General features: G+C 40.1%; 1 protein-coding gene across 1 annotated transcript in view; it reads right to left on the bottom strand.

Annotated features, from left to right (window-relative positions):
* Nucleotides 1-309: 309 nt before the first annotated feature.
* The window catches only part of grapa (GRB2 related adaptor protein a), a 28,818-nt gene continuing 13,187 nt past the window's right edge, over nucleotides 310-15,940 (bottom strand). The window contains exons 4-5 of the mRNA XM_083931473.1: nucleotides 11,842-12,010; nucleotides 310-1,563 (exon numbers count right to left, since the gene is read on the bottom strand). Coding sequence (XP_083787599.1) covers nucleotides 1,378-1,563; nucleotides 11,842-12,010 — 355 coding nt within the window. The 3' untranslated portion in view covers nucleotides 310-1,377. The remainder of the gene's footprint in view (nucleotides 1,564-11,841; nucleotides 12,011-15,940) is intronic.

The raw sequence follows: 15,940 nt of genomic DNA, 5'->3' as shown, positions 1-15,940 counted from the left end.
ACCCACATACTGTATATTTGGTAACAGCATACAGAGGGGCTCACAATCTATCAAGTGGAACGTCATATAACCCACTTTTGTGTCAGTGTCTAGTCATTTACTTATTTATTTCACAGCTGAAAGTCTTCAGTCTTCGTTCAAAACATGCATCAACACTTTTTTTTTGTGTACACTTGTATATTCCTATTACATTATAATAGACACATTCTTAACAAATAATTAAATATTGAACAGCAATATCCAAGCTTCAAGCTCAAAGAGGTAAATGTATCACTTTATTTAAAGGATTTGTCATTACATACAGGTCCAAGATCCTACCGTGAATCACATTAAATGCACTTTTACTAAACCAAACCTTTCATTACAATGTTTTTTATCTTACTTGTGATAGAAGTATTCTAAGATTACACATGAATAAGAATAAATATATGGAAACAAACAACAAACAAATGATTCATAAATTGAATTGAGCGTATTACTTTTTTAAGCTGTGTATTTGAAAACAAAGTGCCACCTGTGCAGTGTTCATCTCACTGGTCACTTTATCACAGTGCCCTCCTTTACTGGGCCACAGACACACACACACACACACACTCACACACACACACAAACTCATACATGCATGCTTTCATTTTCCCTTAGTACACAATGCACATACATGAAGTTTGCAGGTTTACATGTGTTCAGAACCTCATTTTGCACACAAACCCCTCCACTCAAGCACACACACACATACACACACACCTGCCCAGCGAGAGAGGAATCTGCTGTGCCAGTGTCTGGCCCAAACATTCACTCAATGACTCTTTGTGTCTCTCTGCTCAGTTCACTGGATCCCTTCGTGGGAACGGTGGCAAAATACTGGAACGAGTCCTGACTCATCTTCCGCGGAAAGAACCTTCAATCCTCAACAACCTTCCATGAGCCATCAACTCCTTTCTGTTTTCATCAGGTGTGTGTGTTGCTTTTATTTTGCCTGCAACAGTGCTGATAAGCTCTAAATGATTATGCCCGGGTGTGTGTGTGTGTGTATAGGTTTGTCAGTCTATGTGTGTATATGGATGTGAGTTCTCCACAGTGTATAGGTCCATATCTTAATTTTTTTTACATGATTAAGGAGTAAGTGGAGTTGTGGGATCAGGTGGAAGCGATTGATGAGCCTGTAGCAGCTGATTGGGCAAGGCCTGTGACTGACAGGTGTTATCACAGGGGAAATAGGAGGAGTCAGTTACATAATGAGCAGTTCAGTTGCAGCTCCTCAGTTCTGCAAAAGTGAATGGGCAAGTGCACAGCAGGGGAGCAGTGTGAGGAGACGGGGTCAGGGCGGATCATTGATAAACCTGTGGGAATGGCTGTGTTCTTGATTGACACACCGGGTCATTGGCAGTGGTAAATGGGCTGGACGTACTCCGGGGGGAAGTAGCCCACGTGTCCGTGGCATCGGCCCCTCCAGCGCAGCGAATCGGAGCAGTCGATGAGTTCGATGACATCACCTCGCAGGAAGCGTAGCTGGGATGGGTGGTGGGGGTTAAAGTCAAAGAGCGCGTGGGCATGATGGGGACGCTGTGGGGGAAAGAGAAATAAAGAGGGAGAGAGGGATGGAGGAAAAGAGAGAAGAGATTAATTGAAAAATGATGCAGAACAACAAAACAGACAAACTCTTGAACTGAACAACACATGCTTTAAAAATAGCCTCTGTTTTATACCACACAACATAATAGAACATAAACTGAGTTTCTACAGTTTCTTCTTCACTTGTATTCCTGAGAACTACTTTTTTAAGGATCTAAAAAATTAATTCAACCCAATGTTGTCTACGTTTCCACTGTGTTCTAAAGTCCCATGAAGATTAGACAAAGGAAAAAGCGACAGTTCTTTGGTTTGTTGTTTTACCCCTAAAATGAATGTCTATTTGGAAAGTACTACCCCCCAATCTGGGACTTTTTGGGAGGTAAAATAATGTCTTCAGAACTTTTATTTTTGGTTTCCAACCCATGCACTGTGGGGCATGAAGACATTGCATTTTAGCAACAAAATGAAGTTGAGTAATGACACTATTATAAGAGATTTTTGTGTTAAATCGTTTGAACTAAAATTAAAAGTTTGTCTGTTTGGATTTCCAGTCGTTGTGCTAAGCTAAGCTAACCACCTGCTGGTTCTAGTTTCATATTTACCGTAGAGAAATGAGAGTGGAATCAATCTTCTCATCTAACTCTGTGCAAGAAAAGTGCATTCTCTTAAATGTCGAACGATACCTTTAACGGTCAGTCTGTGCTGCATCTGGTTCAACAATCCCTGACACCCACAGCAACAGTAGTTGATTTTGAATTCATCAGTACCCAGGGCCATCACACACTTAGTCTGCGAAAGCTGTGTTCCTACTGTGTGTTGTAACTAACTGGAAAATGCATTTCCTGCGGAAAATGCGCGGAAATGCTTTAATGCTAAAGCTACAGTGAAAAAAAGCCTAATGTTTGCAAAAATAAATAATAATAAAACAATAAAAATGCTTAACATTTTAAAAGAATATTTAAAAAACTGAATATGTACAAAAGTATAAAAAAGCTGAATGCTCAAAGGCACCATGGCACTGCCCAGGAGGGGAAATGGCACCACACAAGTCGTAGTAGTAGTATCAGTAGTAGGCTAGTAGTACTAGTAGTGGTTGTAGCAGTAGTCGGCTAGTAGTAGTAGCAGTATTAGTAGGACCTACATGACTTAAGGGAGAGATGCCCGAGCAAGGGGGGCTGTCGCAACCTTTTTTTAAAATGAACCAAACGGAAACTTTATATATCTACTTCTTTATTTTATTTGTATTATATACGTCTTTATTTTTCACAGATACATTATTAACACGGATTCAAAATGAGAATTCAAAGCCTTCTTTGAAAGCCTTCTCTCTACTGAATGAGTGCACACTGTTGGTCTGGAAAATCCCCCATTGAATTAATTGAAAAATTCATGGTGGTCAATATGTTTGTTTTTCTCAGCTCCTGAAAAGTTTGAGAGATATGATTTAATTCAATAGCCATGATACACACAGTGACTTTTTCTAGTGTACTGTGTTTCTTTGGAACATCACACTTGTTATCTCTATGTCAACAAAACAATTGATTTCTTGTAAGATCACATGGAATAAGAAGTCCCAGATGTGAGCTCAAATCGGACTTAGTGCGTTTGCAAACGTAGCCATTGTATTTATGTTAAGAGACCATCTGACATTGTGTCAAGTTAATAAATTATGTTCTCCTTAACCCTTTTTAAGTACAACTATATATTATTTATCGTTGTCATTTAACATTTATTTCATTTGTTAACATTAAATTTTAATATGATAAGAAGGTTTGACAAGGAAAACAGCACATGACAGAAGAGGAAAACATATTTGAGTATGCAGTGATGACTAATGATAATAACTAATTATTGATCATAGTTATAAACATGCTCAGTTTGCGTGATTGGGGCACAGGTCTGTACAAGCATGCAACTATAAACTACTTAGGACAAGACTGATAGTGAGATTATAGTTGTGATATAAGGTGATGAATTTCATACACAAGAGACATTGTTTGAATATTTAAACATTATTTAGCATTTTTAACATGAATATCGAAAAGTAATGTTTAGAAATCCTTACCTAGCATCAACCACACTCAGGAATAATTTAAAGGAATAGTTTGAGATAATGGGAAACACTGTTGTTTGCTTTCTTGCTGAGAGTTACATGAGAAGATTGATACCACTCTCTACATCTTTCACAACAAGGACTCAACCAGGGTTGACTTTGTGTTTGAAGAGTTAACACAGAGCTCTGACTGACTGCTTCGTAACCCAGGTCGAGAGATGAATTGAACACAAGTTGGACAAGGTAACACATGTTGATAAGGGAAGATCCATTAGATTGTAGCCGTACTTTTTGATTCAAGTTGGTAAAGAGGTGTGTATTTAAAAAAAAGAAAAAAAAAAGCTTTGTTCATTATTTGACTACACGTTTGTCATTTAGCTTTATCAGGGTAGAGCAGCTTTAAACGGAATAAATTACGAAACTGTGATTTGTGGAGGTTGCGAGAGAGGAATAGAGGAAAACACAGAGAGAGACAGGCAGACGGAGAGTAATAAGTCCATAATGATGTGTGTGAGGATGAGATACGAGTGCACACCTACTAGAAACAGCACACGAACGTGTTGTTTCGATTCACGGCAAGGTGAACTGCTTTCAATTCAACCTGCAGATGCTGAGCTTTCTATGTCTCACTTCTCTTTCTTTGAGTTCCCAGAAGTAGAGCCTTCTCCCCTGATAGCCAACCTCCTCTGATCTCCGTCGGCTGGTGAAGTAAAAGTAGTTTAAGAGTAGCAGAATAAATGGCTATTTTAAGAAGAGCGTCTTGAACTTAACTAACCTCTTAGCTGCCAATTGCACTCCCACAGAGAAAAGTGGTAGTGATATGAGCTGGGTGGGAGCTCGAAGGAATATTAATCATTGTTTTTTTTTCTTTGTATGTGTGTATGTATCTATAGACTGCTTTCTCCTATACCGAGGCCCAATATAATGGCACACACGCAAACACTTAGACACACAGACCAGACAGCAGGATTAGGATGAAGACATACAGACACAATCTATCAATCCTCTATAAAATCCTCATGGACTTATCCTTTATTGTTTTGCTGATCTAGTCTAGACTTCTCGTTATTGTGTGTGTATGCACTCAAACACTGTTCTTGTGTATTTGGGTGTGAGCGAGCACGTGTGTGCAGGCCTCTTGTTTGCCCGGGTGTGTACGTGTATGTGTGTGTGACAGCACAGAGAAGATCCACTGTTTTTTTTCATGCCCGCTTGTGAGAAGAAGCGGTTTGGAAGGAGAAGTATGGCCCGTCCGTATCAGCTGTGCCGGGCTGCCTCGTGATCAACGTCCTCTTCAGCGGTCGCTCTGACCCAGAGCAAGCGCTGACAGTATGACAAATGAGTCGGTAACATTGATGGACTACAACTTTATACTAGATTTGTCTCTGCATACACATACACAGGGCATATAAAAACAGAGAGAAATGCCTGTGATACTGCCTCTTGAAAATGACACGGCGTCAAAAGAGCTTTCTGTCTGAAGAGAAAGCTTCGAAACACGAAGACATTAAGGGTTTGTTGAGGGTAGATATATATATATATATATATATATATATACTGAGAATTATTTCCCACTCTGCCTTTGTCAGATAAGAAGCGATCTAGGGCCATGTGATGGGCAGATGTGGAATTGGTTTCAAAAGACCAACCACACACAACACACAAAAAACACTGCAGCAGGACGCATGGAAACCGTTCCTTGACAGACTAAACTTGTTTGTGAAGGTGGTGCTCATGTGGTGGTGTGGTGTCAGAGACATTTAGAAGATAATTAAAAAATGCAATATTTTCAGTAATCATTTACAGAACACAGGTTTAAGTTTCTCTATTTTAATGCATTCATTTAATCATCTACAGGTCTAAAGGGATCGATGCAAGAACTAGTTTTGCCTAGTGTTTTTGTGCTGTTAGTTTCACTGCCAAACACTTGTATGAAGTATAGATGAAATGGTGTGCTAGTAACTGAAAAAGTGGGTAAACTATTAATAATTTAGGTACACACAGAGCATACCGCACACAACAAAGTAGCAAAGAGGGGAAGGGAGAAGGGAGTTACAAAACAATGTAGCAGGAATTTAGGTATAATGTTTTCTTGTTATCTCTCTGCAAGTAAAACCCTTATAGAGTGGTGACTGTGTTGGTAGAGACATGCTCAGTGAGACGTCCAGTGGGCGTTGGAGCTTCGTTGATGCGGAAGGCCAAGACGAGGCCCCGCAGATATGAAGACCAGCTGACCATGACTTTTATATAAAAAGACAGACAGTTGGCATCCAAGCCAAATGTAATGTTTCTAATGTGTTGTTAATCTGCAGAGCTACCTACAGCAGAACAAAGACCACATTTGAATTGCCGAGGCTAATAAAGTTATGAAGAAAAGGTAAGATGGGGTTTGTTTGATCTTGTTCCTTTGTTTTCTGCAATGTTAAAGTAGGCAACCAAACAGAAATGTACAATTTAACCCTTAAAGCTCTCATTAAAACAGCTAAACAAGGCTACAGATAATAGGGTATGACTAAGCTGCCGTGATCTGATGTGGAGTGAAAGACTATTTTCCAAGGCTACATGGCCATGTAGGTAAACACAGCACCTTCAACATGCCACCCTCAGTTATGGGGCATGTTGTGATGCAGATACATTTTACTTCAAGGCCATGACAGGGCAACATGGTGACCTACAGTACAAGAAAAGTCACAACCAGCCTGCTAATGTTGGAATGATACAAGAATACTGCACACACATACACACACATAATACAAGATAATGTTTAGGAACTCATAAAAATAAAAAAAATGGATGTAGCCTCTCTGTCGAGGTCCGTTCTTTCAACTTGATCCAATCATCCTCGCCTACGGGAGTCACCATCTTGTCAGAGCTCATTTCCTCTTACCAAAAAAGGGCATTTATGTTACATTGGGGGGAGGGAGATACGTTCAACTGGCTGACGTATACTGCGAAATGAGGGCCAGCGGCTAGCTGTCACTCAAGAGGCTGCGCCCCTAATTATTCATAAACTTTAGCCTCTAATAAAATAAAAACTAGCCTGGTACAGAAAATTCACCCCCCTCTGTGTTTTCATGGAGATATGACCTAAACATACAGACTAGAATGTTTTTTGTACCAGGCCTTAAAGGTTTAATTATGCTGGGAAAAACGTCCTGTTTAACATGGGGGCTCATGAGCAATTGCTTTAGTATTAAACCTGACCCTAGTGGCCACTCGGCGAACTGCAATTTTTGGCACTTCCTTATTGGATCAACCAGGAAGTCTCTGTGGTTGGCGCTTTGCGTAGATTTCACCCACACCCCACCTCTTCTATCCTTTTTTGGATAACCAGGAGTTAAGAAGTATCAGGCAAGGCCTGAGCTGCCCACATTGAAATGACATTCTGGCTCTTCAGAAACCAATGGGTGATGTCATGATGACTACATCCATATATTATAGTCTATGGTGAATACACAGTCACAATGGATGGATCTCAGGAGCAACTGTGATAATGTGGGTGATCAAGGTTCTCCCTTTGTTAAAGAGAAACACCTGCCATTTAAATGTGTTTTGATCGAGAATGCATGGCAAATGACTAAGCTGGTGTGGCATCACATTAAATTGTAATGGTGATAATAAACGGAGTATAAAATAGGAATGATATTATCGAGCCTAAACAATCGGTTATGGCTGTAAATCTGCTTTAACAGCAAAAGAGTGTAGCATCTGTCTGAATTCTTTTTTGTAGTTTAACTTGTAATACTCACCATTGATGATTTGAATGAATGATATATCATTTTGAGCCATTATTCTTTTATTGTATGCAGAGGTCAAGACTCCAGCTCCACAGTTGAAAACTGAAGACAGTGGACTACTATATAAATATTAGAAAATACAATTCTCAGAAAACTAAAATGCTCAGAAAGAGCTAGTGTTGTTTTCATGTTTTCATGTGTTGCTCACATGAAAGAAATTTAGATTGCGTTAGTATTTAGGTCATACAGATTTTTCATTCTCCCATGGGCTGGCTGTCGCTGTCTCCCGTTTAACTATCATCATAAAGCCCTGAAGCTAAATTCTTTACTCGCACCTGCTCCAGTTGCATTTGTTCAGAGGACTTTGCAACATCCCCAGTGATTTCAAATATAAATTTAACTGTTTAGATGTGAGGCAGGATGTTTCTAAACAAGAACCAAATATGCGAGAAGCTTCTTTGTGACACAAAAACCTATTTTTAAGGATCAAAACCTTTCATCCTCATCTGAAAGTCTCCTGTTCTGCCAGGTGAAATAGGAGTCTGGCAGCTCAGCAAACCTGGAGATTATGAAAAACTAGATCTCTTTTCTATAGCAAGAACCCAATCTAAGCTATAAAATTAAGACATTTTAAAAAATGAGTTTGTGAAACGGCCAAATCCCAGTGACTTTAACGTCACACTTCCTTTTAACTTCTACAACAGCAACAAGAAGAGAGGGATGAGTATGTACAGATTTATTGAAGGACAGCTCACACATCACAAAGATGTAAATTTGGATCATGTTCTAAAGAACATGCAATTCAGATAGACTCCACACATTTCAACCAATCGAAATTTCTTCAAGCTTGTGCTGATGATGTGGCCATGAAAATATTCAACTATATTAATATTTTTGCTGTTTATTTGATTCTTTTTGATTTACAAGCCTATTTGTTTATGCAATTAATCATTGTAATCAATTTTACAATGAGGGACATATAGCATATCCACATAGCAAGCTGATAGTTACAGTAAGTGCAAGGTTTGTTTTCCCAGTCAGAAAACTGGTTACAAACAGAGCCGATCTGCAGAATGGTGTATAAAAACAGGTGGCAGCAAAATCTAGAAGTTGTGCTCAGCTGTTTTAGATTTGCTTTGGGCTGATTGAATGAGGGTAATAAAATGCTTCTTTAGCCATATGACCACATGCTTTTAAAAGAAGACAAACACCTCAAGCAACTTTGTTTTTCATTTGAAAATGCAGCTGTACTTTTAGACTGGATTTTGTGTGTGTGAGTGTTTCTTGTGGAAAATGGACAAATCCTTATTCTTGCACATATTATTAATGTTTTAATATTGACATATAGTGACAATGAATATGAAAAAGATACAAGGAGGGGAGCTAAAGGACAGCTAACTGTGTAACACTGGACCACAGAGAGTCATGTGGGATTTTTACATTCCGTATTAATCTTGATTACTTATATTGAAGAGCGACGTGTTAGTCGCCAAAAGTGATGAGATGCAGCTATTATGAGTAATGTGACCTTAATGTGACCTGTCACATCCTGTTAATCCTTTGACTTCAGACCTCATGCTAGGCAATACACTCATGCCGACTACTAATCAGCACAATATATATGTAAAAATTAATTGGACACTTATGTTACAACTGTCCTGTGGAAGTACGCAGTAAATCTCATCTCATCTCATCTCCAGCCTCTTATCTGAGGTCAGGTTGCGGGGGCAGCAGCTCTAGCAGGGGACCCCAAACTTCCCTTTACCGGGCCACATTAACCAGCTCTCCTCCCAGCTGGACGTGCCTGGAACACCTCCCTAGGGAGGCGCCCAGGGGGCATCCTTACTAGATGCGCGAACCACCTCAACTGGCTCCTTTCAACGCAAAGGAGCAGCGGCTCTACTCCGAATTCCTCACGGATGCTGAACTTCTCACCCTATCTCTAAGGGAGACTCCAGCCACCCTCCTGAGAAAACCCATTTCGGCCGCTTGTACCCGCGACCTCGTTCTTTCGGTCATGACCCAGCTTTCATGACCATAAGTGAGGGTAGGAATGAAGATTGACCGGTAGATCGATAGCTTTGCCTTCCGGCTCAGCTCTCTTTTTGTCTGATTTCGAACACAGCTACTATATATCCTTAAAGAGTCTTGTTAGACCCGGATCAGGCAGAACACATTTTAGCACCCTGGGGAGCTTTTGTAATGGTTTTCAATGAGAGTGAAGTGTTTTGCTTGTTGCTTTTGCATTGCTAACACCTCACGTTTGAGTCTCCCATTTTTACAGGAGCACCCTGAACGCCTCGAATTGAGAAACTTCAACCTAATGCATAGAAACACCCAAAATCACAACCTAGGATGTGTGATTAGGTGGTTGCCTAGTAGCAAGAATAACACAAAGACGCAGATGGCAATGCTCTGTCTGATCGGAACTTCTTCACACAAGTTCTAATAAAGAGATTTGACGAGTCCCAAACTCTGCTTAGGGACACATAGGGACACAGGGACGGCCCAGGAGACTGTGGTTTGTGTCCTGTGTGAAAGTGAAACTTTAGTTATCTAACAAACATTGTTGTTTTAACCAAAACCACAAGCTATTCTTAAAATCTAACCAAGTAGTTTTGGTTCGAATTCACAACGTTTTGCAGAAATATACAATGGCAACATTTTATTTTGACAACTTGATTGCAAAAACAATGTAAGAAATAATGATGGGGGACATGAACCCCTTTACAAATGGCAACCCATCCAACAGTTATATTTCACCCTGGACCAACCAACCAACTGAAAAGCTGACCAACCAACCGGCATCATTGATTATGGCCGTAGCCTCCCTACAGCGATGCCATCGTTAAAATCTGCCCATTGTAAATCTGAATATCACTTCTCGTGTCTTTTCTCATCAACGCTGCATGTTCAGTTCCCTAATGAATGGCAGTCTATTCTCAGGTGCCAGGCTTCAGACGCGAACATGTTGTGATGAGTATTAGCACGCAGCTTGTGTTACAGTGATACCAACATGCTGTCATGTCAGCATCGCTGTGGATCATATCCCCGCACAGCGAGCAGGTTCGCCTGCGGCGCATCTCGCCTGCCACTCCCAGGAATACTAAACATGCAATGTGATCCTGTCTGCATAATGACTTCACAATAAGCAATAACACTAACAGCTTCTCCCATGGTGACACAATCATGGGAACTATTTGTCATTTAGACTTTCTCTCACTAAACTTGACAGAAATTTGGGATACGCCTTTGGGTAACAGAAACAACTACCTAATTCAGCGTGCAAAAAAAGTAAAGTACATTAAAACAGGAGGACAGAGGGTGCTGTACGCTGCAGATTTTAAAGCCCCTTGAGATAAAGTTGTGATATTGGGCTACAAAATAAATTTGCCTTGACTTGAACAGCTTTTCAATGGTGTAGATGCAATTAAAAACCTCGAGCCTGGCCCATTAGGTGTCTGAAATACAAAGAGAAAGTGGACTAAACACAACTAACTAAAGAAATGTTCCGTCTAAATGTTATATGTAGCAACTTAATCATGACTTGTGTAAATAATTGCCTTTCGAATCAGTTTTTGTAAAGCTCTGCCTTTCTCCCTCCCTTTGGCTCGGTGAATAAGATGACTGATTTGATTCCGCTTCAAACTGGCGGCAGTCCTGTGATCTTTCATTACAAGCTGCACCTCTACGTCAAACCCTGCTGCCACAGTCACAGCTCCAGAAATTCCGCCAACATATAGAGTTTTCCCATGGCATGTCAAGAATAACTGGAATTACAGCTTGTAATGTAAGAACACACTGATTCAAAAACAGATATATATCTTTTTTTTTTTGTCAAAATGCTGATTTACTGTTTCATAAAAGTCCCATCGGATACTTTACTAAATCTCTAGTGGTGTAAATACAAAAAGGAAGACGACGGAGACAGAGACTGACAACAAGAACAGATGTGTTTTAAATGGCTTAGAGAGGAGATAGGAGTTGTCATGGTGAAATAAATTGTGCTGCATAACTGCTGTGGGCTTTGGCGGTGGATTTCTTGGGAAATTTGAAATGACAGAATATTTTAGGGGGAAACAACCCTTGACGCTGTATACAGAAAGTCTGAGAGGAAACTTGTGAAAATGATATTGAGGAGATTAATCAGTGATGTCAAAATATCTGTGTGGGAGATAACAAAACTATTATTTTATGATCTCAAGCAAAATGAGAAAATGAACTATAATCATAATAAAAACTGATTTCTAATAGTATACACATTCTCTCCAGCTTTTCTTTGTGAAGGCGCATGAAGCAGTCACAGCTGCACACGAGAAGGATCTTAATGGTGAAAAAAGCATCCTGTTTTATTGCTGATTAAATTGTCTGATGATTAGATATTTGCCTTTTGCTTTTTTCTGCCCTGGTAAAAATAAGAAAGGCTAAAAAAGTGTGTGGGACAGTTGAAATGAAAGAAAGAAAGAAAGAAATGCTCACCCTGGCGAAGTGCTCAGGGTCTCTCAGAAAGACGGTCCTCTCCTTAGCGATGCTGTTGCTATGGTAGAACTCCACCAGCTCGTTGAGGGAGGAGAAGACTTCGTCCCACACGTAGTACTGACAGCAGCGGTCCTGCAGCACCTTGAAATGCTGAACATGGTCCCCATAACTGCAACATAAACACAGAGAGAAGCTTAAAAGGATTTCCCATTTTTAATGAGCATCTGTCCTGGATTGATATACAATGATTAAAAAATGTTTGTGTGTCACTGCATCAGCCATTCCCTCTCAAAATGAATGTAACATTCGGGTCGATAGTATAGGTCGCACTGTCCAGTTGCCATGTCATGTGTGCCCAGTTCTGTCTAAAAATGATGTCCCCAGATTACATTTGTTTTTGATGTTTCACAAATCATTTCTAATCAAGGTCAGGGTGGATGGATGGGTCAAACTAATATGGGACTGTCACCCAGGAGACCACTGTTTGTGTCCTGTACGAAACCAAATGTCAAAGTTTTGGGTTATTTAATTTGCGTAATGTAATTAACTTGCTAAACTGGCTTATCATTCTGGGTAAGGGGAAAAAACGTTCTGGCTTGTTTGGATTTCTTTCAAATGATCACGCTCATCTTGGGCGGGGCAAAGCCAAACAATGCAAAATTGAAGATTCGAGAGATAACGGAAAGGAAGAACGGACCCGATGTCAGGCTTTATTCCAGCTCTGTACAACGGCTGAGCCGGACTACTGCAGTCTTGGTCTGGTCCTTGAAGCTGCCCCTTTAAATCCACAGCTGTCAGTTGGTGGGGTCGGCATGCATTCAGTGCACGTCTGCTCATTTGTCTTCTCAAAAACCCATTTACTTCTTATTTGATTTATTACTATTAATTATGTTGGTTTTTTTAACTGAGTAAAGCAAGTTCATGGTGAAACCCCTGACCAAAACGTGATGAGAAAACACTAAAACAGAATACAACAGCAGACAAATGCACCACATTGATTCAAATTCTAAATCAATAAAAAATAGTAGACAATGGAGGATATTGCTAGTGTGTGAGTAATATTTTTGGACTTTAAAGAGCAGATTATGTGCTACTGTGTGGGTCTGGGGACTCTGTGCAAAGCAGAAACATAATATCCATTTAGATGTGAATTATTTATCACACAGTATAATGTGTTACATTTTATACTATGTTGATGCAGGGTTGATAGAGGGAAATATTTGCGTGTAGCTTTAAAATAATTATAAAATAAAGCCAATGGAACACATAAAAATAGCCAGAGTGTTGGAGAGCATGCCTTGTTGTAATGATTAAATGAGTTTGGCCAGTGTTCATTGGCAATGTTACCTGCTCCCCTATTCTGCTCTGTGGTGGTTGCTAAGTAACTTGCCAGCTTATCTTTAGAAATCTGGACGCCTCACCATGATCATACAGTTACATAACTGCATCCAATATGCAGCGGAAGTCAATGCAACTCCCCCATATTTCTAAACGCATCACATAAGTAGGTTTGTGTGTGTGGGGGTTAAGTTACTGATGGTTGAAAATGTTCAGTGTTATTATTATCATTTTATTTATCGTGACATCATTAGTGTTCATTCAAATATAGCAGATCCTTCCCAAAAAGACATGCCCTTGCTCTGGAATAAACACAATACAACAGTTGTGGTTTAACCTCACAGAACTCCTTCTCTGTGGTTTCACTGGAACTGCTCCAAAGTCGGAGAGAGTAAATGAGCATCGGCTTGTTTCAGACAGGATTCCTTTCTCTATTCAGGCACTGGGCTCCATGAACAAGCAGGGCTGAGTCCCCGATGACTGGATGGCATTCAGCCTCCACCTCCACCCTGCCCTCCTTTCACCCCGTGTGTCCTCATTTCTCTCTTCTCACCCTCACTCAGTCTCCCAAAAAGAGATGTAACTGCAGTGAAGTGTAAAAACACAGATGATGCTTTTTAGTTAAAACATTAATTGAAGTTAAAAAAAAATAGATTTTCCCTTTTTTTTAAACTTATTTTTGGATTGGCACTGTACCAGTCTTTGTAGTCTTTGAATATTAACTCATTCTGTGTGAGCAGCAGTGCTATCTGTCTCTTTAACTTTGACTTTGGGTCTCTATTCCTCTCTCTTCTATTATCCGACTTCTATCTAACTTTTCCCTTCCTTCTTGCAGCTCCTCTTGTTATCTGCTCCACACCGTCTCCGCTGACTCACAAAATTGTGATCTTCTCTGTGAATGATCTCTATCAGCCCCACCACTGTCCCCAGTCGTCTGACGCCATCTGCTGCGCCCTACTGGTTGGGCGTTGTTACTGCCAACCACCCATGCAGCTGTTGTAGAAAGCTGTGAGACAAAGCATTGGTACCTGGACCAGTGCCCTCACCGGATAGGCAAGTGGAATAAAGGAGAATTCAGATTCTATGGAGGTTTAAGACAGGATGTGGACAGGGCAAGGACTTTTCCTTTAGGGGATTCACAATGTAATGTAGAAGAAACACATCAAACACTAAGAAGGAAGGAAAGGGCAAGCAAGACATTGTTTTAAGTTGTGCTGTTGCCTGTTCACCACATTTTTACATTTCCTGTAGCTGCTACAGCAATGTCATGTCTAACATGTAGCCTTTGTGTGTTTGGGGTCAATTGTGAAGTACAAAAAAACCCACTATCGAGTATTTATCTGTTGTCCTGACTAAGAAAACGGCTCCAGAAAAACATCACAAAGTTTGAAGGCAGCACGTTTATCAGGGGGTTATCTCTTTTTCCTGGGAGAGATTTCAGGTTGTCATCTGATTGACATTAAGCAGACACAGCACACAGCCACAGACTCACAAAATTGTTGTAGAAGAATGTTCGAAAGATGGGCTATGCTTGGCAGTTTTCAAGTTTGTACAAGTTGTTTTTTTACATGGTGCGAAAAAAAGAAAGTTTTTCCAGAAAGGGAGCAATCTCTGGCAAACTAATGGCAGTAAATGAAGAAATTATTTCAAACTGGGAACTAGAGGTAATATTGTCCTAAAAAACTCCAGATACTGGAGAAACTGCTATTTCCACCAAGCAATCTGAGATAATTATATTAGATACTGTAATTATTGTCAATTTTCGGGATCAGTTAAACATGGTTTTAGACAAGAGACAATAAAACAATTCATTCTACAGGTTGTCAGCAGAGAAAACATCCAACTAAAAGAATTCCTGCAGCGTCTCAGAATCACTCCAAATATTTGTTGAGCAACACTTAAACTGCAACATAACATCTTTAGGATCGATTTGCCCTGCAGTGTAAAACACTACTCCTCCTGTCTACCACTAGAGTAAACGAATACACTTGTAAGGACAAATCATGAAGCTGAACACAAGCTGCTATCTCAGCTGCATCACACTGAACACTGCGGGCGGAGATAAACACATCACGTATCACACCCTACACGGTATTATAAGGTCATATGAACAATGGAACGTTAATTATAGTATTTTTACAAACTTCATTTGACCTCTGCTCCTATTGTGAGATGTTTACATCTCATTATGATCACTGACTAGAGGGCAACGAACACATTATGGTGAATACAAACTCTTATCTATACCAACAGTTACCGGCAATGGCTTGTGGAAGTGATAAAGCACTTTAAAAAGGAAAAAGGAGAAGAGGAAGCAGATTCAATGTTGCAGCTTTATAAGTGTTAGGCAATGTCATGTAGACACTTTTATTAATTATTACCCAGAGACATCAGAGAAGCAGTGTGCATAACACAGACAGCATCTCTCTCTCTCTCTCTCTCTCTCTCTCTCTCTCTCTCTCTCTCTCTCTCTCTCTCTCTCTCTCTCTCTCTCTCTCTCTCTCTCTTTCTCTCTCTCTCTCTTTCTCTCCCCCTCCAAGTGCCCTCTCATCTCCCTGATCCAGTGTAATTAAGGCCCACAGCGATTGACAGATTATTTTCTTTTTCCAACTAAAAGGAAATGGGCGAGAGAGAGAGATTAAGAGAGAATGAGAAAGATTGAAAGAGAGAAAATGAAAAAATAGATGGAGAGATAGAATGCACACAGAGCGATATATTGTAGATGAGGACAGAAGTTCTTATCAAAACTTTTTTCTCCACA

The sequence above is a fragment of the Echiichthys vipera genome, assembly GCF_963691815.1.
Source record: "Echiichthys vipera genome assembly, chromosome: 17".
In the NCBI taxonomy this organism is placed as follows: Eukaryota; Metazoa; Chordata; class Actinopteri; order Perciformes; family Trachinidae; genus Echiichthys; species Echiichthys vipera.
The sequence above is the reverse complement of the archived record's forward strand: the minus strand, read 5'-3'. Positions and strand labels throughout refer to the sequence as shown.